The sequence below is a fragment of the Athene cunicularia genome, assembly GCF_003259725.1.
Source record: "Athene cunicularia isolate RWA chromosome 1 unlocalized genomic scaffold, athCun1 chr1_part2, whole genome shotgun sequence".
Classification (NCBI taxonomy): Eukaryota; Metazoa; Chordata; class Aves; order Strigiformes; family Strigidae; genus Athene; species Athene cunicularia.
In genome coordinates, this window is record NW_020799092.1 from 21753509 (window position 1) to 21780064 (window position 26556).

General features: G+C 48.0%; 1 protein-coding gene across 1 annotated transcript in view; it reads left to right on the plus strand.

Moving 5' to 3' along the window:
• The window catches only part of LOC113488790 (alpha-2-macroglobulin-like protein 1), a 40644-nt gene extending 15268 nt beyond the window's left edge, over positions 1-25376 (plus strand). The window contains 35 exon segments of the mRNA XM_026864106.1: positions 971-1154; positions 2149-2311; positions 2660-2712; positions 3621-3638; positions 4143-4302; positions 4901-4985; positions 5787-5901; positions 6237-6351; positions 6757-6866; positions 7357-7524; positions 7835-8065; positions 8470-8533; positions 9309-9454; positions 10429-10575; positions 11001-11117; positions 11672-11822; positions 12270-12387; positions 13998-14223; positions 14344-14470; positions 14758-14879; positions 15367-15421; positions 16525-16608; positions 16996-17172; positions 17342-17423; positions 17792-17948; positions 18145-18219; positions 21053-21215; positions 21862-22079; positions 22262-22477; positions 22979-23103; positions 23472-23562; positions 24005-24073; positions 24291-24393; positions 24486-24527; positions 25143-25376. Of these exon segments, the coding sequence (XP_026719907.1) occupies positions 971-1154; positions 2149-2311; positions 2660-2712; positions 3621-3638; positions 4143-4302; positions 4901-4985; positions 5787-5901; positions 6237-6351; positions 6757-6866; positions 7357-7524; positions 7835-8065; positions 8470-8533; positions 9309-9454; positions 10429-10575; positions 11001-11117; positions 11672-11822; positions 12270-12387; positions 13998-14223; positions 14344-14470; positions 14758-14879; positions 15367-15421; positions 16525-16608; positions 16996-17172; positions 17342-17423; positions 17792-17948; positions 18145-18219; positions 21053-21215; positions 21862-22079; positions 22262-22477; positions 22979-23103; positions 23472-23562; positions 24005-24073; positions 24291-24393; positions 24486-24526 (4276 nt within the window). The 3' untranslated portion in view covers position 24527; positions 25143-25376.
• Positions 25377-26556: the final 1180 nt, after the last annotated feature.

Genomic DNA, 26556 nt, shown 5'->3' on the forward strand with positions numbered 1-26556 from the left:
ACGGGTTGTGATCAACTCTTTTTTTTTTTTTTTTTTTTCTCCATGAAAAGTCCATTTGGTCAGATGTCTCCATGGCAGCCTTGCAGGAGGGGATGTTCTGAACTGGTGGATGGCAGCCAGCATGGCTGCTATTGGCTAAGGGGCACTTAGCATAGTACACCCATCTCTACTACTGCCTGAGTATGATTTCAGGAGACAGGAAGAGGTGGGAAGAGGCTGGCTCCTCCCTCCATCCCGCCTCTTCATTTAGGGTGTTCTAGAAAGAAAGTACCCCTCTAAAAACAGCCTCAGTGATTTCCGAGGAAGAGGGCTATTGGAGACTGGGCAGCAAGAGCCCCCAGGATGAGGATAGCTGTCCTCCTGAGCCTTCTGTTCCACATCGCAGCTGCTTTTCACCAACTGTGAGTGATGCTGAACTTCTGTTTCACTCTCTTTCATGAAGGCATCAGTCTAGGTAGATGGACCACATTCCATGCCATCAGCTCTCCTCCTTCCTGCTCTATCAGATCACCCCAAAGGGTAGCTGAGTCATTTACCTTGCCTCCTGTGCATTAGATCAAATATTGTGAGTTAAATACAAGCCAACTTTTCAGGGGGCTTCCAAGTCAGACCTTAGGCCCAGGGATGTTTTCTTCTCCAGTTGCCGTGCCAGATCAAATCACTGGTGTCTAGACTGCAAAGTTATGAGGCCACTTCTGAAGACTGCAAGAAATGGTTTTGGGGAGTTCAGGAGATGACTGGAGTAAGGGGTTTGTAAAAGGTCATAGGGCTGTACTTAATCAAGCAGAAACTATTTCTCAAGTTATCAGTGAAGCAATCCACTGGGTTCACTGTTGGTTTTGAATATTGACTGCAGCCATGGCACATCGCTGAGGAATTCTGCAGTAGTGGGCTGCTGCAAGGAAGCTCTTTTGCATCTCTGAGCCTTCAGCTTGATGCCCTCTCTGATGTCTTCTTTCCTCTGCCCCAGACATTACCTGGTGGTGATTCCTGCAGATCTCCGCTACCCATCCACCCAAGTTGCCTGCCTCCATATCACCTGTTATGAAGCAAAGCTTCAAGTGAATCTGGTCCTGGAGCGCTCTGCAGGACATGATCTCTTATTGCAAGAAACCATCCAGAAGGAGAAGACCTTCATGTGCACTAAGTTCTGGGTGAGCCACCCTATGCAAATGCCATCACCAATTTTCCCTTTAGGAACTTGCAAATCCCTTGTGTTACTCCCTAACCAGTGATGACATGGACAGGGTCTACTACTTTGACTTGGAGTGAGCCTGCTAGGAAGTGGAGTGGCAGGTGCCATGGGATGTGTAGCCCAGCACAGTATCTGTTGGCCATCACTAAATTACCCTTCTGAATCTAATTTTTAATTTGAAGTTACATTTGTTAAAATCTACCACACTTCTGGATGCATAAGAACAACTCACCGGTTTCCTTCTCTTTCATCCCAGACCAGATGAAGCAGCTTTAGCTCTTCTCTGAAGGACTTGTGCAGCTCCACAGCTAAAGGCCAGGGAAATGGTGGTTTGCCTGGCATACTGCAGTTTCTCTAGGACCTGAAGTCAGGCAGCAACGCAGCTCTTAGGAGCTACTGAAGAGCGGTTGGATGGCAATGGATATGCTTGTTATTTTTAAACAGCATCTTAGAGTTGATTCATTGTTGGTGAGACTTTAGCAAAGATCTGGGATAAGGCAGACATGCCAAATCAGTATCCCTTCATTATACTGTATATTCTGTGCTGGGGCCTTTAGTTGCTGGAGTCAGGAAGACCCTTTAGCCGTCTTTTCTAATCTGGCTTTCTTTCTTGTACATGCTGGGTAGTTCTGAAGGCCTAGCATTTCAGTCTGTGCTACAGCTCGATTTCTGTCTTTGATTCTCTGCTACCATATCCCACCTTTCTGGCATCTGCCTATCTCAGGCACCTGCTTATCACCAGAGACAAAATTCTTTAACCACTGGAAGATTCCATGACGTGCAGGGTATCCTGCTGTCATGTAGGACTGAGTGAGATCTGGATCTAGATATTGGAGGGGATGTCCTGGGACAGGTGGAGGGGGACTGATTAGTTCTTCCAGTTGACTCTCAATTCCTGCTTAGGGCCCCCGGAAGGTTACCTGGGGGCTGTGTGCTCTCCTCTGTCTGTATAGGTTGCACCTCCAGCTGATGGCACAGAGGAGATTGCCACTGTCAAACTGATCATCACAGGCGAAGGGATCAGCACTGAGGAGAAGAAAAAGGTCCTGATCCGCAAGGCCAGCAGTGGGACCTTCATCCAAACAGACAAGCCCGTCTACCAACCAGGGCAGACAGGTGAGAGCTGCGGACAGGAGCGATTGTGGGCTCTAGGCTTTCTGCTGGTAGCACCCTATGGAAAGCCTGTGGTTGCCTGAAGTTCATGGACAGCCCTAGCATAAGGCTTTGAGACAACGTCTCTTGTTGACTGTGATGTTTTCAGTGGCTGTAATGTCCATCTTGTGGTGACTGTGAAGTTGTAGGAGGCGGTAGGTCGTTGTCCGTGGTATCTTACCTGAGGGAATGCCTGTGTCATGTTATCACAAATGTGTATAGAATGGAGACAGGAACTGGCAAAGCAGAGCAGGAGTCTGCAGGGAAGGATGGAGATCTGATAAATATATTCTCTGATTTCCTTGCCTTCAGTGAAATTTCGCATTGTGACTCTGGATGAGGAATTCATTGCTCTCAACGATTCGGTAAGCCATCCCTGGGGGGCTGTGGAAAAGGCTGCCTTGTTCCGTGCATGGATCCTACTTCATTTCTACTCTGATCCTCTGCCAAAGCTCCAATGTTTCCACATCCATCCCTGGGCCAGGCTTGCTGAGCCTCCAGAGGAGAATAGTAACTCAAGTAAAAGCTGGTAACTCATGAAGATGGCGGAGGTGTACATGTCTCTGGCTCGTCTTGGTGAAGTCGTCATGCAAGCACAAGCATGGGACACACTGATTCTTGATGTGATGGTGTCATGTGGGGAGTGAATAGTTTGCAAATCAGGTTTTCCTCGGGGTGTGGTGGGGAGGAGTGCTCTTAATCTGCCTGCTGCAAGTTGGAACATGGGAAATTCTGATTAGACATTAGGAGAAACTTTTTCATTGCCACAATGATCAGATATTGAAACAGGTACCCAGAGTTGGCATTTTCATCCTTGGAGATGTTCAGAACTCGGCTGGAGAAGGCTATGAGCTGTCTGCTCTAACAAGACATGCTTCAACAGGGTGTTGGACTAGATGACCTCCAGAAGTTCGTTCCAAACTCTGTGACCCTTTACCTCTGTAAGCTCCTTAAGACCAGCTGATCCAGAGCTAGGTCTGTTAGGGTGCCGAGTTTTCCTGATGGAGGACTCTCCCAGGAAGTCATTAGCAAGTGCTGAGTGACCTCCAGATTATCTTTTCCTTTCCCTTACTCCAGATTTTACTGGTAATGGACCCACCCAGTATTTCTCCTTTTTGGTGATGTTTGTTTTACATTGTATTCTTGTCAGTGCTCTAAATTTCCAAGTCACTAGTTGCGGAGTCTTCAGAGAAGGCTCTGCCTTTGAAGTACCTTATGTGTGTTGCTGGCATGTGTTGCTGTCTTCTAATGTTTTTGCCTTTTTTTCCCCCAGGTTTCCCTGTTTCTCCAGGTGAGTGATGCCAAAATCTAGTGTTACAGTAATGTTGATAGCAGCCATTTCACTGGGCTATTCATATTCAGCTCCTGATAGATTTCTGAGAGACCTGTGAGTGGAATGGTAGAACTTCAAGTTCCTTAAACTAACATACTCCCTATGGCTTCTATTTTATGCACTTGAAGTTACATTCCCAGTTACTTCAGTAGAAATCTGAGTTTTTCTAGACTTGCAAGAGTATAGAAAGATCAACTTAGAGCTTTATGAAAAAGGTTAGAACTGTGAAGGATCTTTCCTTGAGATCAGAATTTAGAGAAGTGTGGAAGGAGAATCAGATGCTGGGAGCGGAATCTGAGCATTTTATTGTCTTCAAAGTTTCTTAACTAGCTTATACCAAACCTCATTCTGTACCTATTGAACCTGGTAGACTGCAGCACTGAAATCCTGAAGCTCAATTTCTGTGGGGTGTGGATCTGTGAGATGGTAGAAAACCTGTTTCTTTCTCTCTTGTGAGTGTAGGACCCTAAGAACAACCGGTTAGAGCAGTGGCTGAATGTGGTCCCCCAAGACGGCATTGCAGATCTGTCTTTCCAGCTAAGTGATGACCCTCTGCTGGGGACATATGTCATCAACGTAACCAGTGCAAAAGCATATGGCAGCTTCTCCGTTGAGGATTATGGTATGAGCATGTGGGGGGTATGTCTGAGCTGCAGGGAGGAACTTGCATTCTCGATTCAGGAAGCTGGGTGTTTATTCCATGATAACCATCCTGGGGGCAAATGGGAAAAGTAACAGCTTCTGGCATGGAAAAGAGTCTGAGATGAGGCTCGGGAGAGACACCACTTGGGGATCTTGGGTCAGTGTGTGGGAAGAGTGTTGTGCATGGCCCCAGACCTTTGACAGAGCTGAATCCCGCAGATCTCTGCATCAGATGAAATGAGGTTATTTAGGTTGGGCTTTTCCAGAGGGATGAAGTCCAGAGCCATCCCACCTCTCTTTCATCCCCAGTTAACTGTGCTGGGAGGCTAGTCTTAGTGCAAATAGCTGTCAGGTGGAGGGACATGGACATGTTTGGGTTTTAGTTTGGGTGGGAGCAATCAACCAAGGACTAAACACAAATGTGTTAAAGAACCAGTGGGAATCTTCCCTTTCTCCTTCTTGCCAACTTTCTTCTCCATTTTCTGGCTGTTATTCCACCATAGTCTGTCTTCACATTGATTCTCTGGAAAGGCTGTCCCTGGTCAGTGTTTCCTACGGTTCTGTTTTTTTTCTTTCAGTGATGCCAAAATTTGAAGTGATCTTTGAGGCGCCAAGTCAGATTTATGCACTAGATAAAACTTTTCCACTCCGGGTGTGTGGCAGGTAAGGATTTGTCTTGGAGGGATGACCCTGTGTTAATTCTTGGCCTGATGAGCACAAGATGGCCAGGTAATCATGAGGAGCTCAGGAGAAATTTAGAACCCCTCAGTTACAGGAGGCAAGAATCTTCCACGGCAGTTGTTTGCACCCTGATGCAACACAAAATATTCCTATAACTATCCTTCTTGTACACTAATGTCCCTTTTCTAAAAACACTCCACAATTCTCTACACACTGAGGGGACAACCTAGCCATTGACAAGCAGCCATCTGTGGGGCAAAACATGGCAGGTGTTTGGTCTTCATCTCCCTGCAGAACAAACTCATGGGAAATGGAGGGAAATTTTTCCAGGTTACGCTCTACAAGGAATTGCCCCAGCTGCAGCCAGAGGCCAATGCTAGGGTTAGCAGCCCTATGTAAAGGTGTTTTCTGAAAGAAAGGCACTTTCTTAATCATCCATGTTTCTGCTTATGAAATAATGCCTACCTTCAGCATATCAGGGGATTATTGCAGGTGATGCTGATGTGGAGTGCAGAGCTCTGTGCTGAGTCAGCACCCACAACACTGGTTTCCCAGAATAGATTAGTTTGGCACTAATTATATAACAGATCCCGTGATCTCCCATCACTGCAGTGCCCTAACCTGACTCTGCTTACTGCGTTAGGGCTTCTGGGCTTGCTGTGTGACTGCCACTCTTGTGCTATATTGTGAATATCTGTGAATAAGTGGTCTCTGGGGTGATGCAAAGCAGGTGTTCTCTCACTGTGTGTGACTGTTACTTCCTTTCCCTGCACCCCCAAACAGATACAGGTATGGGAAAGGCGTCTCGGGGATGGTTCATGTGAGCCTCTGTCAGAAAATAGCCCCGTTCCTGCCCAGTGCTTCGAAACCTGACCTCTGTGAGGAATTCAGCAACCAGGTGAGATGCTTAGCAGGAGCTAAGCTGTATTCAGACACATTTGTGCTCAGTCCCAAGATGCAACAAGGCTGCTGGAGGCTTTAGCTGAAACAATAGTGATATCACCCCATGGTTTTGGCTCCTTGGCCAGTGGTCTACTGATGCTGTATCTTAGTAACTGTGCCTGGTGGCTCTGACTGGGTGTGCATCATGTGCCTGCTCCACCTCCTGGACTGCTACATCAAAAAGCAAGCTCCCTGAGAGCAGGGATTTTGCACTGCTGTTTCTGCCCCATTTGGGTAATTTCTAACATAAGTCTCTTGCTCTGACCTTGTTTCATTTCTCTGTACTTTCAGACAGATGAGATGGGTTGCTTCTTCACAAATGTGAGTCTGTCCTCCTTCAGTCGAGACTTTCGGTACTACCAGGACAGCATCATTGCAGAGGCCTTGCTGGTGGAGGATGGCACAGGTAACTCTGGAAACATCTCTGGTGTCTGGGAAGAGGCATGTGAAGATGCACTAATCTTACCAAAAGCACTGAAGTCTTTCAGGCTAGCAAGGGCTTAGCTTTCTGAGTCAGGGGCTGCCATCTAGCCTCACAGATACAGAGCCACCAGTTCCTGATGGCCTGACACACTTCACTCTGAGTGCCTGCGGTCTCAGGTGGTGAAGTTTAGGGACCTCTCTAAGGGCTAGAAGTGGGAGGAAGACAAGATCCACAGAGCCCCGGGCAGATCATCTCCCTGGTATGAAATGTGTTTGCAGCTGAGCATGTGCATCAGGTTACCAGTGGGTCGCTCTGCAGGGAAATCGCTGAGGGGTGCTTGGCTTCTTACTCCCTCCCTTATGTTTCTGTCTCACTGCTTTCATGCAGAGATACATGTCAATGCTTCCCACAAATTACTCATCTCCAAGATTGGCGGGATGGCCCTGTTTGATGATGTGAATTCTTACTACCACACTGGAGAGAGGTACAGGGGGAAGGTAATTCTCAGTTACAGTCTTTTGGAGGGGAGTGTGTGAGCAGTGCCTTCACAGCGACTGTTACCTAATGTCTTTTCCAACCTCACCTCCAGACAGGGGCTTGGGAGGGCGCATATGACTCCCAGAGACAGAACTCTTGAATTGTCAAAAGTGAGAGTAACACCCAAGACTGCCATTTGCTAAATAAGCCTTGAGTAGCAGCAGCTGTGGGGATCCACATGTGGGGTGCAAACCCAAACATTGCGAATTTCAGCAGCTGGGAGGCCTTCTGCTGTGAAGGAGTAGAGACCATAGGGGTGAACAAACACAGTAGTGCAAGTGATAATAGGAGGTGACCTATTAATAGTAGCAGTGTTGATAATATTGTTAGTGACTGAAAGAGTGACCTTGCTGTCTTTGGACATGCTGCTCCTGACTTGGAGAAGTAGGTGATTCTCTCCACTGATTCTGTCCTCTTCTGTGCTTCCTTTGCTCACCACAATATTCTCAGATTAAAGTCATTGACTACCAAGGCAAGGCACTGAAGTACAAAAATGTCCTCCTTGTAATAAGCTGCGATGAGCAGCAGTTTAAGCAGAAGTACATCACTGGGGACTCTGGGACAGCTTCATTTAGCCTGAACACAACTGCTTGGAACAGCACCTCAGTCTCCCTGGAGGTAAGTGAGGAAGGGTCTGTCTTGTTGGCAGGGGTATGTGTGCATCTCAGAGCTATTTACTGCCCCACGGACATCTCCCTCATTCCTTCTGGAAGGGCAGTAATTAAAACCTGAAAGACCACAGCATGTTCTGGATCTTGGCTCCATCTGAGAGCTTATTCTCTGGATCTCAATTGCTTTCCTCATGAACTCAGAGACCTGTGCTATGGTGTTACTCAGACCTGATCTGAGCTTCTTAACTAAGCCAGAGCTAGGATGGCTTGCAGCTGTCCTGAGAATTTAACTCTTGATTTCTTTTTTGTCTCACTAGGCAAGTGTCCTGCATGAAGATTTAGATAGAGACCCTGGGACAGTTGATCTGAGTTACCAGCGAGCCTCTCATTTCATACATCCTTTCTACAGCACCAGCAGAAGTTTTGTCTCTATTATCCGTGTGCCAGAACCAATGCCCTGCGGTAGAAAGCAGGCTGTCCAGGTGGACTTCAGAATTTATCAGGAGGACCTGGAACATGGGCCCAAGCGTGTCATTTTCTCCTACTTTGTGAGTTTTTGGGGAGGTGCTAGTGGGTGATGGCAAAAGGCACAAGATCAGCAACTACATATTCAAGCCTGATATTTGATAGATTTGTCTCATCCCAGGACAGGTAGCTCACCCAGCCATTGCAGGGCTGGATCCTGGTTTCAATCCTGGGGCTGCAGTAATAGCAAGACAGGCAACACCTTTGTTTTGGGCTCTGCACAGGTGCAGGGCAAGGTATTGGCCTTACCTGTCCCCTCCCCAGTCTCTTGACCCCCAGAGCTCTCCCTGATACCTGAGAGCGAGTAAAGCTCACATCCCTCCCTCTGCCCCCATTTAATGTCCAGTTTCAGGATTACTTTGATCTGCATAGTGATCTCAAAGACTGTGTGACTGGCATTCCCTGTCCTTTCTGTATTCTTCCCTAGGTCACAGGGAAAAGAGGGATAGTCCATGCAGGTCAGAAGACTGTTTGGGTTGGGCTACCAAGAAGTAAGTGCACTCCCCTGTTTCATGTCTAGCAAGCACACAGTGGTCTGCATCATCCCATTTTATTTGGATATGTAGCATTAAGCCTCTTTGCAATCTAGTGCTCTCTCACTATTTTCTGTTGCATCAGAGCAGTGTGCCTTTCCAGATTTCATGTTTCCTTTACCCTCCTGCTTGGTATCAAGAGAACAATAGTCAGCATTTCCCAGCCCATAGGTTCATCATCTGTTGTCTTGATTTTCAAAGTCTCCTTTTGCTGCCCCTACAAAATTGCTGCCCTCTATCAAAACTCTCCTGCTTTAATTTGCAGTTGTGTCTACAAATCATCTTGAGTAGTTAGGATGCCATGGCTTATCATTTTGATGGGTGATGACTCACTGTTGTCTACTTCTCCAGCAATTATTTTTTTTTTTAAACATAAATGACAGGTGCTTTGGGACAAAGGTCACCTCTTTGTGGGTGATGGGAAGGGATATGTTTGGTGATGCGAGGCTTTGAAAAATATCCGAGACTCTCACTCTTCGTGGAGCTAAGCTTGAACTCCAAAGATCTGTTTCATCTCCTTGAGGCAATGGACAGAACAAGGAAGACTCTTTTGCTGGTCTTGAATACCAGATCCAGAGATGTGCTGATTGTTTCAGTGGTCTCCAGAAATCTCCTTGATCCTGAAAGACTCGAGGAAAGAGTTAAACAAGCACATGCAGAATGGCGAAAGCTGATCAGAGTCCATTTTCACTACCAAATGTACTTTCTCTTCTTCCCTCTCTCCTCCATCTAGTGCTGAAAGGCTCCTTCTCCATCCCTCTTACCTTCAGCTCAGTCTATGCCCCAGCTCCAAGACTTGTTGTTTATGTTATCTTCCCTAATGGAAAAGTCATCGCTGATTCTGCCATCTTCAGTGTCTCCGCGTGTTTCAGAAATAAGGTAGGATTTGTGTCTGAGGCCGTGACTGAGTGTGTGTGTGTGTGTGTGTGTGTGTGTGCTGCAGTGAAAGGAGAGACTGAGGAGTACGTGGTACGTGTAGCTGTGAAGCTGTCACATGAACTGCAGCGTGTGAGGGGTGAAGTGTGCTGTGGTGTATGGAGCAGGTATGTGCTGAGCATTGTGGGGGCTGCTGCAGCGTTGGGGAAAGGCAGAGAATTGCTGTTGTCTGTCTCCATAGGCTTGTATAGCAACAGCAACCCAGCAGGATCACAGCCCAGCACAGGTGGGTGCTGGGATTCCTGGAGAGCTCAGGGCTGCTCTGCTGCTGCAGCAGACACTTAAGCTTGTTAGTATGTGGTGTTGGGAAGACTGCTGGAAGTTGCCAATGGAAGTGGATTTTACTGGCCATCCAGAAAGGGCTGAGTGCTTGTGGTCATTGTGACATCCTTAGGAATCTGCTTTCTTGGCTGTGTTTTGCACTCCGAAGATGAACTTCTGAAGACTGGCATTACCTCTGCTCCACAGCTGTTCTATCTGTCACGGACAGTCAGATTCAAGCGGGAATGGGAGGTGCTGCAGGAAACTAAGATCAACCCCACAAAGAGCCTGGAGCTAAGGACTAGGCTTATTTTTGATCTGGGGCTCCAAAAGGAGCGGAAAGACAGCTATGTGAGGTATATGATCATGGCTGGCTGGTTTGCTGGATAAAGAGAGTGCTGTGTTCTGACACAGGAATGTCCCCGGTACTGAGCTGCGCACACTGATGGTTCCCCCTCTGCCATCTCTCCTGTTAGAACCTCAGTGTCATGGCTTTTTAAATACATTTTGGGGGTCCTTGGGAGATTCCTTGTGTTTACATTCAAGGCAAGTCCTTGGAAACTCTCTTTGTGTAGGTCCCTTCCCTGCTCAGGAGGCAGTAGGGCGGCCAGCAGCAGCAATGTCACTCGGGTATTGCCTTCATTCTTCCCATCCAGGTGGAGCTGGGCTTCTCTACACTGGAGGCTCTTCCAAATTCAGAGGTTGGTCTCCAGCTGTCGGCAGCTCCTGGGTCCACATGTGCCCTCTGGGCTGTCGATCGGAGTGTCCTGCTGAAGCCGGGAAAAGAGCTCAGCAGCAACTTGGTGAGTGAGCCTGCTCCGACTTCTTCCCTTCCCTTGTACTGACATGAAGAGGGAGGGAGGGGGACAGACAGGCCTTTGCATCTGTGCAGAGCTTATGTCCCAAGGAACTCAAAGCACTGCCCAGAGGGGTCAGCCACGCTCTCGGTGTGGCACGGGTAAGGACGAGGAAGCATGTGTTAAGAAAGAGATTGAACATCACTCAGTGCACCAGTGGTAAATCAGCTTCTCTTCTGTCTCGTGTTCAGTCAGCAGGTTGTGCTGGCCCTCTCGGAGGAGAGCCAGGGAAGAGTGACAGTGAGCCTGGGCTTTCTGGCATGCCTTCATGCATGGTAGCCAGGAGCAGCTCAAACAGGCCTTGGATGTATGACAGGAAGGGAATGCCAGGTTTTATTTGTGCTGATTTTTTTTTTTTCTTGCCTTCTCAGATCTATGGGCTGTTCCCATCTGTTTATAGCTCCAGGTATCCTCACCAGGTGTCTGAAGATGATCATTCATGCGGGTTCCCAAATTCTGATGAGCCTGATGTGTTTACAGCATTCAGGGTAAAAATGGTTGATTTGGTGGGTTGGGATAATTCATGAACTGAGGGAAGTGTGGCCCCCTGACTTTACCAATATCCTTGAGATGCCGTTACAGAAGGAACAGGTCCAGTTTAGGCCCTTGTAACTCACTTGTTATTTTAATAAGCGACTTGAAGCTTGGACCAAGAAGAAATTGTTGTGTGTTTACTGCACTTTGGCTGTGTGATTCAGGATGCCAAGGCTTACTGGTTACTTTAATTGGATTTCACATTGTGTGTTTAATCTCCATAGCATGAGCAATTGCACTATGCAGGCTGAGAAGGCATAGTATCAAAATGACTGTGTTTTGAAAAATAATAAATTTGGCTGACAGGCCAGATGAATTAGCTCAGAAGACCTTGTTTGCATGTTGCTGAGGATCTGAATAATTCCCTCTTAAAATGAAGTAAGAGAATGCTTTGCTAAGCCAAAGGATGGCCAAGTGCCTACTGTGTGAGGGGACAAGAAGGCACAGGGTGGAGGGAAAAGAGGAGAGGACAAGCTTCTGGTGCGTTAGTTCTTTCTTTTTCTTACAGGAAATGGGGTTGAAAATTATGTCCAACACTAATATTAGGAAACCCAGAGTATGTCCAACCACTCCATTGACAACTATGGTGCAACAGGAAACAGGACTGGTTACATCCAAGCCCATGTTGATGTTTGGCCAGCCCCATAAAGCATATAACAGTAAGCATTTGCCAACTGTTTCTTCTTACATGGGATGCTTAGTCTTTCAGGTGAAAGCAGTCCTGGGTTTGAGCTAAGAGGCAGTACTTGCAATAATTGCAAATGGAGGAGAAAGAGCTTCACTGGCCCTAAACCTGTTGTGCTAGTGTGAGGCTGCCTGGGGCTCACAGCTTCTGGCTCTGAGATGTTAGTGGACTGTCTGGATCCCAGGTCTTACCTCTGAGGTGATGGAATGGTTGCCCTTCCCATGGTGCCCACAAATGCAGGTAAGGCCCAGAGCATTTGAAATGAGGCAAGAGTTTTAAAATTTAGGATAGCACCTTCTGTTCCAGTGCTGTGCTTCCCAAGACATGACTGGATGACCTGCAGCCTGAGCTGGGCTGGAGCTCCTCTGCTCTAAACCAGGGCCTGAGGATCCTGTGGTGACTGGGTCTTTGTTATTTTCAGCAGAACATCTGACAACATCTACCTATCAGCCCACTGTGTTTTCACTTGCTTCTTCAGCTGAAGAGGAAGTACACAAGCATTTCCCCAAAACCTGGATATGGGATTTGTATTCTGTGGGGTGAGTAAACTGAGCAGTGGGGGTCTAGTCTGGGTGGCTTAGTGTGACCAAGAGTGGCAGCAGATACAACTTAGTTTAAATCATAAGCTGCTGAGGAAGATGCCTAAGGACGTATGTACATATGTGAAGGGGCTCGTACCTGTCAGGCTGTTTCCCATTGGAGCTGATGTTTGCATCCAGTGCATTTTCCTTTACTAGATGATCGTCCAACCCTATCCTGGGCTGCATGAAGAGCAGTGTGGCCAGCATGTCAAGGGAGGGGATTCTCCCCCTCTGCTCTCGTGAGACTCCACCTGCAGTGCTGTGTCCAGCTCTGGGGTCTCCAGTACATGAAAGACATGAACCTGCTCGAGCAGGTCCAGAGGAGGCCCTGAAGATGATCAGGGGGCTGGAGCACCTCCCCTTTGAGGACAGGCTGAGAGAGTTGGCGGTGTTCAGACTGGGGAAGAGAAGGCTCAGGGGAGACCTTATAGACCCCTTAAAGGGGTTACAGGAAAGCTGGAGAGGGGCTCTTTATCAGGGAGTGTAGGGATAGGCTGGGGGTTAATGGTTTAAAACTGACAGAGGGTAGATTTAGATTAGATGTAAGGAATAAATTCTTTACTGTGAGGGTGGTGAGCCACAACTGCCCAGAGAAGTTGTGGCTGACCCCTCCCTGGAAGTGTGGAAGGCCAGGCTGGATGGGGCTTTGAGCCAGGAAGTCCTTCACGGGACTGTGAGTTCTGTGCTGTGAGAAAGGCTCAGTGAGTACACAGGGTCGGCTGAGTGAGCTTTTTGAAGACTTTTTATCTCTGACTCCAAGAATTTCTTGTCTGGTGTCTGGAGACTGGAGTCTGCTCAGGCCCAGATGCCTCTACATCTACACTCTTCCACCTCCACTGTCCTTCCAGCTACATCTGTCTCTTCATCTCTAGCAGCAGATATCTCCTATGTGATTTGTCCACTGGCCTCATCCTGAGCAGCTAAAGGTGTCTATGTTGTATGTATTGCCTTCCTGTAAGTGCCTGCCAGAAGTAAATGTCTCCAGTTCTTGAAGTCAAATAATATCATTAGGTTTAGCTAGGGCTGGTTTTATGTCTGCTTGGTAGCAGCCACAGAACAATCTGCTGTTCTCAGAAGCTGTGATGTGGGCACAAGGCAAGTCTCTGCCCTGTCTTCATGTTGGACTTCAAGCTGTCAGTGTCTCACAGGAAGGTGAATGTCTGGATCTGTCTCTTCTGCTATGTTCTACTGATGCTGAACCAGTCCTGTTGCTCTTCTGTGTCTGGCTATCCATCACTAGGCCAAGAATAAAAAAATCTGCTGGCATCTGTAAACCATTTTTAGATGCTCAAAGGCAAAGCACTGCCTGGGTAAAGCACTGAGTGTGATTGATGACATCTTGCAGCCATTGTCAAAAATGTTCTGTTGATATAAGCATCTGAGGCAGGGGTCCTTAGTTCTATGAGGCCCTAATTGTAACCCTGCAAGGGCTACGAGTTAAGCAGAGGTTAGGGGTTAGACTGAAGTTAGGGGGTGGGATGCACTGGAGAGAAGGGTGTAGACCAAGTCACCCGGTGCTGTGTACAGCAAGACTCAGTTAAATGCTTCCGTGCCTGTCTGCTCCTCAGCCCCAGTGGGAAGGAGAACATCACTGTCACTGTGCCTGACACCATCACAGAATGGAAAGCAGGGATGTTCTGCACAGGACGTAATGGCTTTGGACTTGCTCCAACCTCCAGTCTGCTTGTCTTCAAGCCCTTTCTTGTGGAGCTCACGCTGCCATCTTCTGTGATCCAGGGTGAGACCTTCATCTTGAAGGCCACAGTCTTCAACAGTGTGCAGCGATGCATGAAGGTAGGTGATCCCTGGTAGGCCCTGCAAGAAAAGCAGGGTGTGAGCAGGTAGGAGATGGCTGAAATCTATGGCCTGTGATGTTTATTGTGTTGCCACCTGCCATCCCTGCTGCCCCTTCAGATCCAAGTGACCCTGGAGGAGTTTGCACACTTCCAGCTGAAGCCATGCAAGGGCTGTGTCTACAGCAGCTGCTTATGTGCTGGTGAAGCGAAGACCTTTCAGTGGAGTGTTACGGCCGAGCAACTGGGTGAGAAGAAAAGGGAGGTGGGAAATCAGAATTGGGAAGGGATAGGACCAAGTTGGGGATGTTTTGTAAGAGCTGGCATGGAGTGAGGAGCTGTTTGCCTTGTTAATCAGAGAGTATTTGTCTGCGTTCCACCTAAAGTCATGGATACTCACAGCTCTGTGCTGGGAGGTACAGGACCACATAGAGCTCTGATCCAGCTTTTGTTGTCAACAGGTGACTTCTATTGTATTAATGGGAAGTGCTATCTCAGAAGATGGTTTATGCACTTAAGTGTGTGTTATTTTCAGGGCTCATGAACATCACCCTCAGCACAGAGGCTGTGGCCACTGAAGAGCTCTGTGGCAAGGAGATACCATTTGTCCCACAGCAAGGACAGAAAGACATGATCACCAAACTCCTTCCAGTCCAGGTCAGACAAGTTGTTCTGTTACCTAGACCTAAAAGTGATCTTTGTGCAATTCCCAGGTTTTGTGCAGGTTAATTGTGGGAGTTACCCCTTGTGATTCAGAGTTTTTAATTAGAATCTCAGGGCTTGAGCTGGGCCCAACTGTGAGGGCTGATGGGTGTGGGAGGTAGACGGGTGTCCTCCACTTCATACCATGGCAGACTTTAAATATGTACACTCTTTAATGTCCTTTTTCCTGAGCTCTCTGCTAAATCTTACAGCATCTGTTTCACAGACATTCAGAAGTTATGATATTCTGAAAATGCATGCTGTTTTATTATCTGAAATGAAAACAATTGACAATAATTTACATTTTTACATCGTAATGATGTTACTCCAGCTGACTCTCCAGCCTGAACCAGGATTTTGTCCATATCCATTTCTAATCCACTTGTAATCCTGTTTCTCTCCTATGTGCTCATTATAATGGTACTTTTATGTGCTCCAACAGCCAGAGGGAGTGTTGGTAGAAAAGGCTCACAGCTCTGTCCTGTGTCCCAAAAAAGGTAAGAGATTATTTTCTTCTTTCACCCTGCTTATCCTCTCCTTCCTGCCTAACGACCTCCTGGGTCTTTCCACTTGTTGAAATATTCCCTCTGTCAACATGACCAAGTTACAGAACCATACTCTAATTGCGGTGACAGCTAGAGCTTCCCCTGGGTAAGGATGTGGGGAGGTCCAATCTTTTAGCATCAACATCCCTGACACTAATGTGACAGCTTGAGGCCTTTTTCACCTGTGGTAATAAAAAACCAGATTATTGAACATGGCGAGGCTGGAGGACATGACTTAGGACTGCTGTTCCTGTCTTCAATTTTATGGTGTATGACAGGACCATTAGCAGATTTTGAGAGCACAAGGTGCATGGAGAAGACGTGCCTGCAACTGAAATGAGATGGAGTAATTTATGTAGAGAAAAGCAGATGGCTTTGACCACAGAGGGTTTTCCAACATAAGAAGCACATGGACCTGCTTGAGTGGGCCCAGAGGAGGCCCCGAAGATGATCAGGAGCTGGAGCACCTCCCCAGTGAGGACAGGCTGAGAGAGTTGGGGGTGTTCAGCCTGGAGAAGAGAAGGATCTGGGGAGACCTTAGAGCGGCTTTCCAGTACTTAAAGGGGATTACAGGAAGGATGGGGAGGGACTTTTTATCAAGGAGTGTAGGGATAGGACGAGGGGTAATGGTTTTCAACCGAAAGAGGGTAGATTTAGATTAGATACAGGGAAGAAATTCTTTACTGTGAGGGTGGTGAGACACTGGACCAGGTTGCCCAGAGCAGCTGTGGCTGCCCCCTCCCTGGAAGGGTTCAAGGCCAGGTTGGACGGGGCTTTGGGCAACCTGGGCTAGTGGAAGGTGTCCCTGCCTGTGGCAGGGGGTTGGAACTCGGTGATCTTTAAGGTCCCTTCCAACCCAAACCATTCTGTGATGAGGTGGATGGAGGAAGTTGAGGGTAGAATGGGACAGGGTATTTGAGGTGATTTGTAACCTCTGTGACAGGAAAATGGGATGTTAGCACAGAACAGTCTTGACTCTGAGGATTTTGAAGGCTGTTTTCATCAGAATATCTTTCTTTTTGTTCTCCCCACACACCTTACTCCACTGGTTTCAGGGAATCCAGCACAGGAGTCTGTGTCCCTGATGTTGCCTCTAAACGTGGTTGAAGGTTCAGTCAGAGCGACTGTCTCTGTCACTGGTAAGGAACTCAGCTGTCATAGTACCTTTGCAAATCTCATTTCTCTGCATTTAGCCCTAGAAAAGCCCACACCCTCCCTGAGGTTTCCAGGGCTCCACTGCCTTGTTCATCCCATGTGTGTGACTTCTTTTCCTGATTCCCCGTAACCTAAAACACTCAGTGAAGGAGAGTGTTGTGTTTATGGGCTTCCCCTGCCAGGATTGGATATGTGCAGTCCATACGGAGAGCGCAGGGGAAGTGATAAGCTGGCTGGACAGAGGAGCCCCCCCACTCCTGTGCTGGGACTGTCTTGCCTGTGCGATGCTGGGAAGGGGTCACGGGTAGGAGGAGGTGGATCCCCAAGCCTCCTGCCCAGGAGGTGGTCAGGGTGCCTGTGCTCTGTTCCAGGTGACCTCATGGGGACGGCACTGCAGAACCTGGACCACCTGGTGCAGATGCCCCACGGCTGTGGGGAGCAGAACATGGTGCTGTTTGCCCCCATTGTCTATGTGCTGCAGTACCTGGAGAAGACGAGGCAGCTGACCCCTGAGATCAAGGAGAGGGCAACAGGATTCCTGCGCAACGGCAAGTACAACAGACCCACCCTGCCCCTCTGCCTTCCTCTGTGTCCAACATACTGCTAGTCTGGGTGCCTACTCCCCCTCCACCCAGAGCACTCAGCCACCCCATTCCCTTCACAGTGATTTCATTGCAAACACCATTCTGAGCACCAGTGTCCTATCCTGTTTCCCAGGGTACCAGATACAGCTGCAGTATCAGCACCCTGATGGTTCCTACAGTGAGTTTGGTACCAAGGATGATTATGGTAATACTTGGTAAGCCCTGGGCTCACTCCTTGCTGTCTACCTGCTGTCTGACAGCCTGGGGTGGGCAGCTTTCTGCTTCCAGCATTGAATCCTTTCCATCCTATTGGACCCAAAGTGTTCCAGGTGCTTTGTGGGCTAGGGCACCCCAGGGGTATGCGACTGTCCTTTGGATAAACTGTCCTTGGACCAGCAAATTAGGAATAGTGCAGTGATAGGTGAGGAGAGACCCACCAGTTTCAAACTCCCACTTTCTTTTTCCTCAACTTCTACTTAGATTCTTTCTTTCCACTCATTCTTCCCTTTCTCCTTCACTCCATCTCTTTCTGCTTCTCCCTTCCCTCTCTCATGCCTTTTTTTTCTGTTCTGTCCCCAACCAGGCTGACTGCCTTTGTGGTTAAATGCTTTGTCCAAGCCAAGCCGTACATTTTCCTGGACAACAGGACGATCCAAGCTGCTCTCACCTGGCTGGAGTTCCACCAGCTTCCCAGTGGTTGCTTCAGAAATGTGGGCCAGCTTTTCCACACAGCCATGAAGGTAGGAGCCAGAGCACCTTGTAGGACAACTCAAAACAGTTATTGCCAAGTGTACTAGTAATTTTTAGTTCACTTTCCTGTCTTGTTTTGTTTTCTTATATGGGAGCAAGCCAGGGATAGGTGGGACCTTTGCTGAAAAGCTTCAGGTCTTTGTGTCTTAACTTTCCCAGATTCTTGGGTGTTTATGCTCTTTGTAGGGAGGTGTGGATGGAGAAGTCCCCTTGGCTGCCTACATCACTGCTGCATACTTGGAGGCAGGAGAGACACCGGAGGTAAATATTTGGATTCTTTGCCATGCTCTTACCTTAAGATCTGAATCCTGAAGAGCTTAGTGGTGTCCCTGAGGCAGGCAACAGAGCATTCTGGAGAGCCTTGTGGACAAAGTAATAGGATGGGGGAGGAAGAACTTATAACTTCTCAGGAAAAAGCCTCAACTATCCCTTGAGGAGAATGTCACTGCCAGGGGAGAAGGTACAGTTAGACTACTGGGAGCCACTGGAGTTCATGGCTAGATACTGTGCCCATTTTCCAGGCTTCAGCTCCTCATTCCTGCTTGCCTGCCTCATCCTCCCATCCCCTTGTGACCCCTACACAGCTGAGAGCTCATGGTAAGTTGTTAGGGAGGAAAGGTGGGTGTAGCTGCTCCTGCAGTCAAGTAAATAGACATAATGACATTTTTAATAAGTTTTAGTTTGACTTTTGTGGAGGAGGATTTTCATGACACTGAATGACAAATATTTGACATGTACAGTGCTCAGCAGCAGAATGAAACAAAAGGACAAGGATCTCCATCCTGGTAGAAAATTAATGAAGATTTTGTTGTAGGTCTTAAGGACCACAACATTTGGGAAGGAAAGCAAAGAGTTATTGAGAAGACACCAGACTGTGCTTCAAATCCAGGAGTGAAGTCCTGAAAGGGAGACAAACAGGACCTCAAAGCAATTTGCCTGATGAGCTAGTGGAAGCCACTCTGTCCAAGTGAATCCACAGAGGGTGACTTAGTGCTCTGACAGGTGATAGAAAATCTAGGCTACCACAAGGTGGGAAATCTCATGGAATTCCTCATGCTTCAGGGAAGATGGCAACAGTATTGTTAGCTCAGAAGATTGTCCATGGAGTGAGGAATGATTTGTTGCAGCAGCAGATTTGTTGATGTGAAAGTAACCACGGTTATTCAATTGGACATGCATTCATAAACTATTGTTTTTACATCATGAAAGACATCCAAAGTAACAATGAACAGGTAAAAATATAAGTCTTGAAGAGTTATCCTAGCCCAGGTGAAGGAATTTACTGAGTATGTCTGTGGGTAGATGAAGTAGGAAATACAAACCTCGCCACAGCACCCAGGAAAAGAGTGTCCTTGGGTGGGTTATAAATGATTTCACAAAGAATGGGGGGGGGTCAAAATTCTGAGGCATTTGAAGATGTCCTGCAAGGGCTAATGCACTCCAGATGTTCAGAACAGATCCTACTTTCCTTTACAGGCATACCTGAAAGGCTTATGAAAGTCATTAGGGGTTAAAATGCACGGAAAAAAATGGAGATGTTTTACACTGTCCTGAATGAACCAATATTAAAGTGTGGTTTGCATGACAAAACCAAAAAAAATCTAGGCAAAGGCAAACAGCGCTCTACCCCCACTCTGTGTTGGAAATTGATCTCTTGGAACAAACCAGGTGGTTTATGTTGACTGGAGAAACAAATGACATGTAGAGGAGCAGTTTCTTAGCTGGCACGGGACTGGTCCCACAGTGGCTAAATGCTTCTGTACAGTATGCACTTAGGACGGCTGTTGTCAACACCAGGATGAGCACAGTGAGTGTGAAAACACTTCCAGTAGAGTGGCACTCTCAGTTCTTGTGTTAGATGCACCAGAAGACACCAGAGCCAGATGGGTTATAATACATGTCAGACTGTCCCTAGACAAGGTATTAAGATGTATGATGACAGTCAGCACTTCACAGGTGGTACATCGGGTGTTGAAATTTGGTAGCTGTACAAACACTAGTGCTGTTACTTCCGTTTTAATTGTTTAGGACAGTGTCAGATTTAAGAAGGAAAAGGAATAATAAAGGAGCCTCTGAAAAAATTAATGGATTTGCTGTCATCTCTACTTAGCTCTATTCAGTTACAGAATACAAAGGTTACTGTGGTGCTTGCAGTTGTTATGTATAAGAGTAGCAAACAGAAAAGTAGGGCTTACTGAAATGATGGAAGTTTTAGCTTAGTGCTTCTGCTGGGCTTTATTGAGAGACAGCAACCAAAAAGCAGCAGTTGGATCCTGGGACCTTTTGGTACTCCGTGAGTAGATACTATGAGCGTTTCTGAGAATTGGTGGCTGCATCCAGAAATACTACTCCACCATCTAGAGAGAACAAAGATGACAGGCATTACTGTTTCTATTTCCTAGAAGGTAAAGAGGTGAGGAGCATGTCATGTGTCAGAATAATCTTAAATGTAGCCCTTGTGTGACCCTTACTGTATTTAACCAAGAGGCCACTGGAAGAGAGGAGACCAGAAGGTGCTGTAGATGCTCACATATGAGACATGCAACCACCGCAAGCCTTTGGCTCGTCTCTGGAACAGCATAGCTGAGTTCTGGTATACAATGCTGCTGAGACCAGTAGGTTTGCTGCCTCCTGCCAACTGCCAGCCAGCAGTTCTGGTGTTCCAGGGGAAACTGGAAATCCCTTGTAAGGCGCTGTAGAGGTGAATTGAACGCAGTGATCTTGGTCAGCAGGCTGTGTGTAAGCATTTGCAATTGTGTGGTTTTGCTCTTGTTGTGTTTGGACTTGGAAAGTAAGACATGGTGGTGTTATTCCAGCAGTAAGGGCATTCATTTCATTAAGAGAGCACTGCTGAAACCCATGACCAGGTTGTGGGGGGTCACTTAGGCACCTTGCACCAAGGGCTGGAGACACTCCTTACTGGGGCTGCACTGATACAAAGAGGAGAGCAGGCTCGAGCATGGAGACACCTGGATGAACGTATGGGGTGTTTTCTGTCCTGACATACGCTGATGCATCCTTCTGCTTCTGTCTCAGTGTTTGCCTGCCTCGTGTGCTTGTCTGTGACCAACACCCGTGTAACTCTTCTCTGTAGAGTCCAGTGGTGCGCAAGGCTCTGGGCTGCATCGCTCCTTCCCTTCCCAAAGCTGCCAGCACTTACAGCCAGGCTTTGCTGGCCTACACCTTCGCCCTGGCTAAGGACTCTCAACGCACGCAAGAGCTGCTTGATATGCTTGATCAAAAGGCAATCAGAGCAGGTATGGGAACCTCAGTACCAGGTGAACATGAGAGAAGGGACAAGTGACCTTTCTGAGCCCTTGCTTACATGCAGCCGGGAAGGACCATAGCCTCACCCTCCAGGTCCTTCGCCAAAGAGAGTTTTTAGACAGCCAGTCTGTGAACTCCAGGTATGTGCTGGTAATACTGCGGTGTGGGTGCTGATTTTCTTCAAATCTCTCCCCCTTTTCTGGTACCCAAAGTGGAGGCTGGGCTCCAAGAGAAGTGAGCTTTCTCACGCAGGACTGCAGAGTGTCAGAGAGGGAGGCGAGGTGGCAAGCCACACCGCTTCTTGTTAGTCCCTGACCCCCAGAAGTGGCTTCTTGGTAGTTAGCTAGTATCAGGTGATTAGTGGACCTGGCAAACAGGGCAATTGAGAATTTGGACATCTGGGAGGTAACGTGTATGCAGGTTATTGGCCTATTAGTTTTTGTATATCACCTTGGTGTGTAATATGGAGTATTGGGTACTGCAAAATACATGGAATTGTAGTCCACCCAGTGAATGATGACCCATTCAAGAGGTATATACTCCATGGTCTTTGCAGACACAAGCCACTGTGCCTCCTAGGCCTCAGGATTTCTTTCCTGACATCCCTCAGTCTCATCTGCTCCCTTCCTTTCCTAGGTGGGCAGATCCACTGGAGTCAAACCTCATCCAGGCCCAGACCCAGCACCAGCCCTTGGTCACAGCCACTGTCAGTGGATGTGGAGTTGACAGCCTACGTCCTCCTCGCCGTGCTCTCCAAACCAAATGTCACAGAGTCTGACCTCACCACAGCCTCTGGCATTGTGGCCTGGCTCACCAGACAGCAGAATGCCTATGGAGGGTTTGCCTCAACACAGGTAACTTGTGGCCGGGGAAGAGGCTGTTGCTTGAGAAGAAACTTCTCCCCAATATATGCACAATATACACAAGTGTGGATGCTTTGGGGAGAGGAGCTCTTGTATAGGGAGTTCCTCAGGATGGTGAGTTCAAGTGTCTTGGGGTCTCAGAACTACAAATGTAATTGTTTCTTCCTTTTTAGGACACAGTAGTGGCCCTGCAGGCCTTAGCTAAGTATGCAGCGCTGACCTACAGCACAAAAGGGATTGCAGAAGTGAGGGTGAGGTCCCAGAGAGGCTTTGGGAGGAAGTTCCAAGTCTCCTACCAGAACCGGCTTTTGGTGCAGGAGGCAGCATTGACAGAAGTCCCGGGCAAGTTCTCAGTGCAGGCCCACGGCAGCTGTTGTGTCTTTACCCGGGTAGGTTCCCACAGACCCTGCTGTGACAACCCTCTACTCATCGCTTTCTCAGACCCAAAACTCTCCATTGCTGCTCTGCGCAAGGAAATGCGCATTGGCTGTGCTTTAATCCCAGCTTGTTGCCAGTGCAAAAAACCTGTGTGCTGGAGGAGACTCTGAGACAGAACGTGTCCAGATGTGAGGACAGTTTCCATGGCTCTCGGAGTATTAGAGGATGGAAATTTTGTATAGCAGTTGCACTGATGTGTGCCTGACTTGCAGTCTCAGGGGGAAAGGTGAGGAGAAGGAGCCTCAGCTGAAAGGATCATGGAAGGTTTTGAATCTGAGTGACCTTTCTTTTGGGTACTGGGATGAGTGTGCTCGCTGTGTATGCCTTATCCAGTCACTGTCTGGGGTCCATATCTTGAGGATTTGAGCATTCAGTGAAAAAAAAAGGTGTGTGAGAGATGATATTGAACTAATTATCTATGTCTTATTCTGTCTTTTTATCTCTCCCTGCAGATGGTGCTGAGGTACAACACGCCCTCCCCACAGGTCTCCGCATCCTTTGCCTTGCGAGTGAAAACTGAGCCAATCAATTGCACCGAGGATGATACACACTCTGTTACTGTCTATGTCAATGTCAGGTGACTCTAAAGACATTGTCCCACTTGGGAAGGGAAGCCAGGCACGGCTGGAGAGCTGAGGGGGTCTTCTTGGCTGCAATGGAGGGGGCAGGCAGTTTCAGCAGAAGGTTCACATGGAGGATGGAGAGGAAAAGATACAAATGTCTCTGGGGATGGGGAAATATTTCCAGGGGCTTTGGTTCTTGGTAGGAAGAGGAGTGCAAGTAGTCACCTCAGACTGGGGATGCTCAGAGCAGTGCAGCCATCATCTTCCCCCTGTGAGAGGGAGCAGTGGCTGCCTTGGCCCTGGTCTGGGTCCTGCACAGAGGATATGGTGGTGGAGGGAAGAGGAAGCTGGAAAAGACTCTCTTTTTGATCTTCTCCCCAAGGTACACTGGGAAGAGATCCATTTCCAACATGGTGATCGTGGAGGTGTCCCTACTGTCTGGATTCATCCTAGCTCCAGGATCAGGGATGTCTGTAAGCAGCCTGGAATCAGGATGGTGATGTGGTGTCAGTGGGACCATTCATGCCCAAGGAGAGGGGGAGGTTGCATAGGAAGGTGTTGCCTGTCGCCCTCTTGAGCAATCTCACCATCCCTTCCCCTCTGCCACACAACAAACGTGAACACATACGGTCAGCTCTCTCTTTGTGCCTTGAGGATAGTGGATAGTGATCCTTCTGGCCCAATTCACGCAGCATATCCTTGACAGCTAAGTAGCCTAGCTTCCCGTCCTTGGGTGTTGCAGGCACTGTCTGGCCCTGCAGGGAGATCAGCCTGAAGGGTTAAGAGCCCAAAATAAGTTTGGAAGTGAGTAAATGAGAACCTTCCCACCCAAGCTTAGATAGACCTTGTTGGGATGCCTCATACTTGCTTTTCAGAAGACCCAAGTAAATTTCTTCCTCTGCTCTCGCGTCTTAGCTGCAGCACTGGCACTCTGTGAGAAGAACTGAGGAAACACAAGGAGGTGTTGCTATCTACTTGGACAAGGTATGTGTGTGCTACTAGAGAAGCTGTAGGAGTGGAGGGCAGTGGAACAGTTGTGTGGAGAATTCAGGACTGGGCTAGCAGAGCAAGATATTCAAGATTCATCTTAAAGTCCTCCCACATTTGACTCCAGAGTTGTTGCCTGTCAGTAGGATCAAATTTATGTGAGTTATACAAAGAACAGCTCAAGGGTGAGCTGTGGTTTGCTTTTCTTCCCCAGCTGAGCCATAAGTCTGAGACATATGTCCTGCATCTGGAGCGGAAGATTGGGGTGACCAACCTGAAGCCACGCCATGTCAGGGTCTATGACTACTACCATCCAGGTCAGTGTGGAACCGTGGGGTGCCAGGGCTGCTTGGGTGTTTGCACGTGGCTCTGTGCAAGGATAACTTAGATCTCTCCTGTCCTGTTGCAGAGGAACAGGCCCTGGCTGATTATAATGTCTTCTGCATCTGAGGTAGGTGTGAGTCCCTTCCTCAGCCCCTGTACAGACCTTGCAGCCTTGTAATGCTTCCTCTGCAGCCCAGCCGTCCCTCTCTGTCCCACAGGAGTCCTGATTCAACATGTTCTTTTCATCTAGGACTATACCTTGAACTCCCTCAGCCTCCAGGGACTTTAGTCTCTGCCCTCTCGGACTTTGTAATGTAGTCTTTAGGCAGGATGTGAAGTGGTTAACACGTGTCTGTGCCGTGAAGGATTAGAGTGTTTTCTGTGACTGTGCTGCTGTCTGAGCTGGTATAGGGCATGGATCTGCCCGCCAGCTGAGTGACGGTTCATAGATGGTTTGAGCTGTTCCAGAAGAACATTCAAGCAGAATTAATGGTACGACTTTCAGTTTAGTCTGGGTATGGAGAGTCCCTCTTCCTGGAGAGGGGCTGAGGTAAAACAAGGGCACTAGATCAAACCCAAGAAACACTTCCCCTTAGAGTCCCTCCTGAGAGCCTGGGCTCCCTAGCTGTTAGCATCCCAGAGTTAATAATCTGGGTCATATTATTTGCTCTCTGGGTTACTCCCTCTTCTGCTCTCATTTCTCCAGGGACTTGGTCTGCTCCCTTACTGCCCACTATTTCAGCCCACAGGAATCCCACTAGTGCGAGAAGCCCTAGGACAGCAGGGCTGCTGTGTTACTGCTTCGGTACAAAGGGATATGCATCACCTGGAAAGTCACATCTCGGTGGGCTTGGGATATTGTTGCTGGCACAGATCTCAAGTTGGTTTCAGGACTAACTCCAGCCCATGCCGCTCGTCCTGCCAGCCATTTCCTCATGAATTCTTTGGGGTGTCTGATTAATTCTGACTGTTTTAATCCAGGGATTTTCTTGCTTGTGAAAAGAATGAAAATAAAATATAAATCACAAATCTGGGTACTGTGGTGTGCATTTGGCCTCTGTGACAGAGGAGTACCTTGGGGGAGAGTGGAAGCAAACTCATACAGAGAGTGTATCTGAACTGTGTACCTGGCATTCGTTTCTTCTAGCCCGGTTTTCTCTCCAGTAGTGTTGTATAGCCACCAGTATGGGATGAGGACTCCTAGCCCTGCATGGAGACTGATCCCACTGAGCATCATCCACTGCACACAGATGTAGCTGAGCAATAAAGTCTTGGCTGATTCTGCACTTTACATGGATGTAAAGTAAATCTACCCTGCTGCATATCTCACAGATTAGCCTCTGTCCTCCTAGCATAGAAAGAGGGCAGGGAGTAATTTTAGTTTCTGCACTTCTGTGAAGCTGGTTCCAGCACAAGTCAATCATGAGTTGTCAGGTAGGGATGGTGCCACAGGGTTGAGCTCTCCCCCTAATGAGCTACTGGAGAGCAAACAGGGTCTTTGTTACGTGACAACGAAATGCAAGGGCAATTCAACAACCAAAGCCTATGTGAAAATTCAACATCTATCACTGTTTTTTTAAAATCAAACCTCATGCTTTAAGGAACTCCAGCTCGTGATCTGGGGTCTTCATGCTTGGCAGTGCTATGTTCCTGTATGGACAGGTAGGTCTCCACCGACTCTTGCTAAAGCTGGCTGTGAGAGTGTGATGGCTAAGCCTAAAGTCAGGCTTAGGAGTGGAAGGTCTAGGCGGGGGATATGAGTTGAGGGTCTGGATTTAGCTACAGTCCTTCAGACCAGACCCTGCAGCAAGGCTGGGTTTTGTGGTGGTTTAAAGGGAGGGATTTGGAAAGTGTGTTTAAATTTCAACTTTGAAGTTCCAGAGTAAGCCAAGTCTCAGCAAGTCCCCTCTGTGAGGCAAAGACACAAGCACTGCAAATTTTTTTTTTGCTTAAGAACGATCACTCTCCATAACGCGCTGAGGAGATGTGCCAGCAAGGCAGGCTCCTGAAAGCCTGCCCTGTGCTTGGAGTGCAGGTTAACAGGGCCAGAAGGAATGCATAAATTCACCACAGCAGTTAGGTGTTACCAGTGCCTTGTGCAGTGCCAGAAGTGGCTGCGCTGAGGTTGGCTTCATTCCAGGTGTCACGGTCTCCCT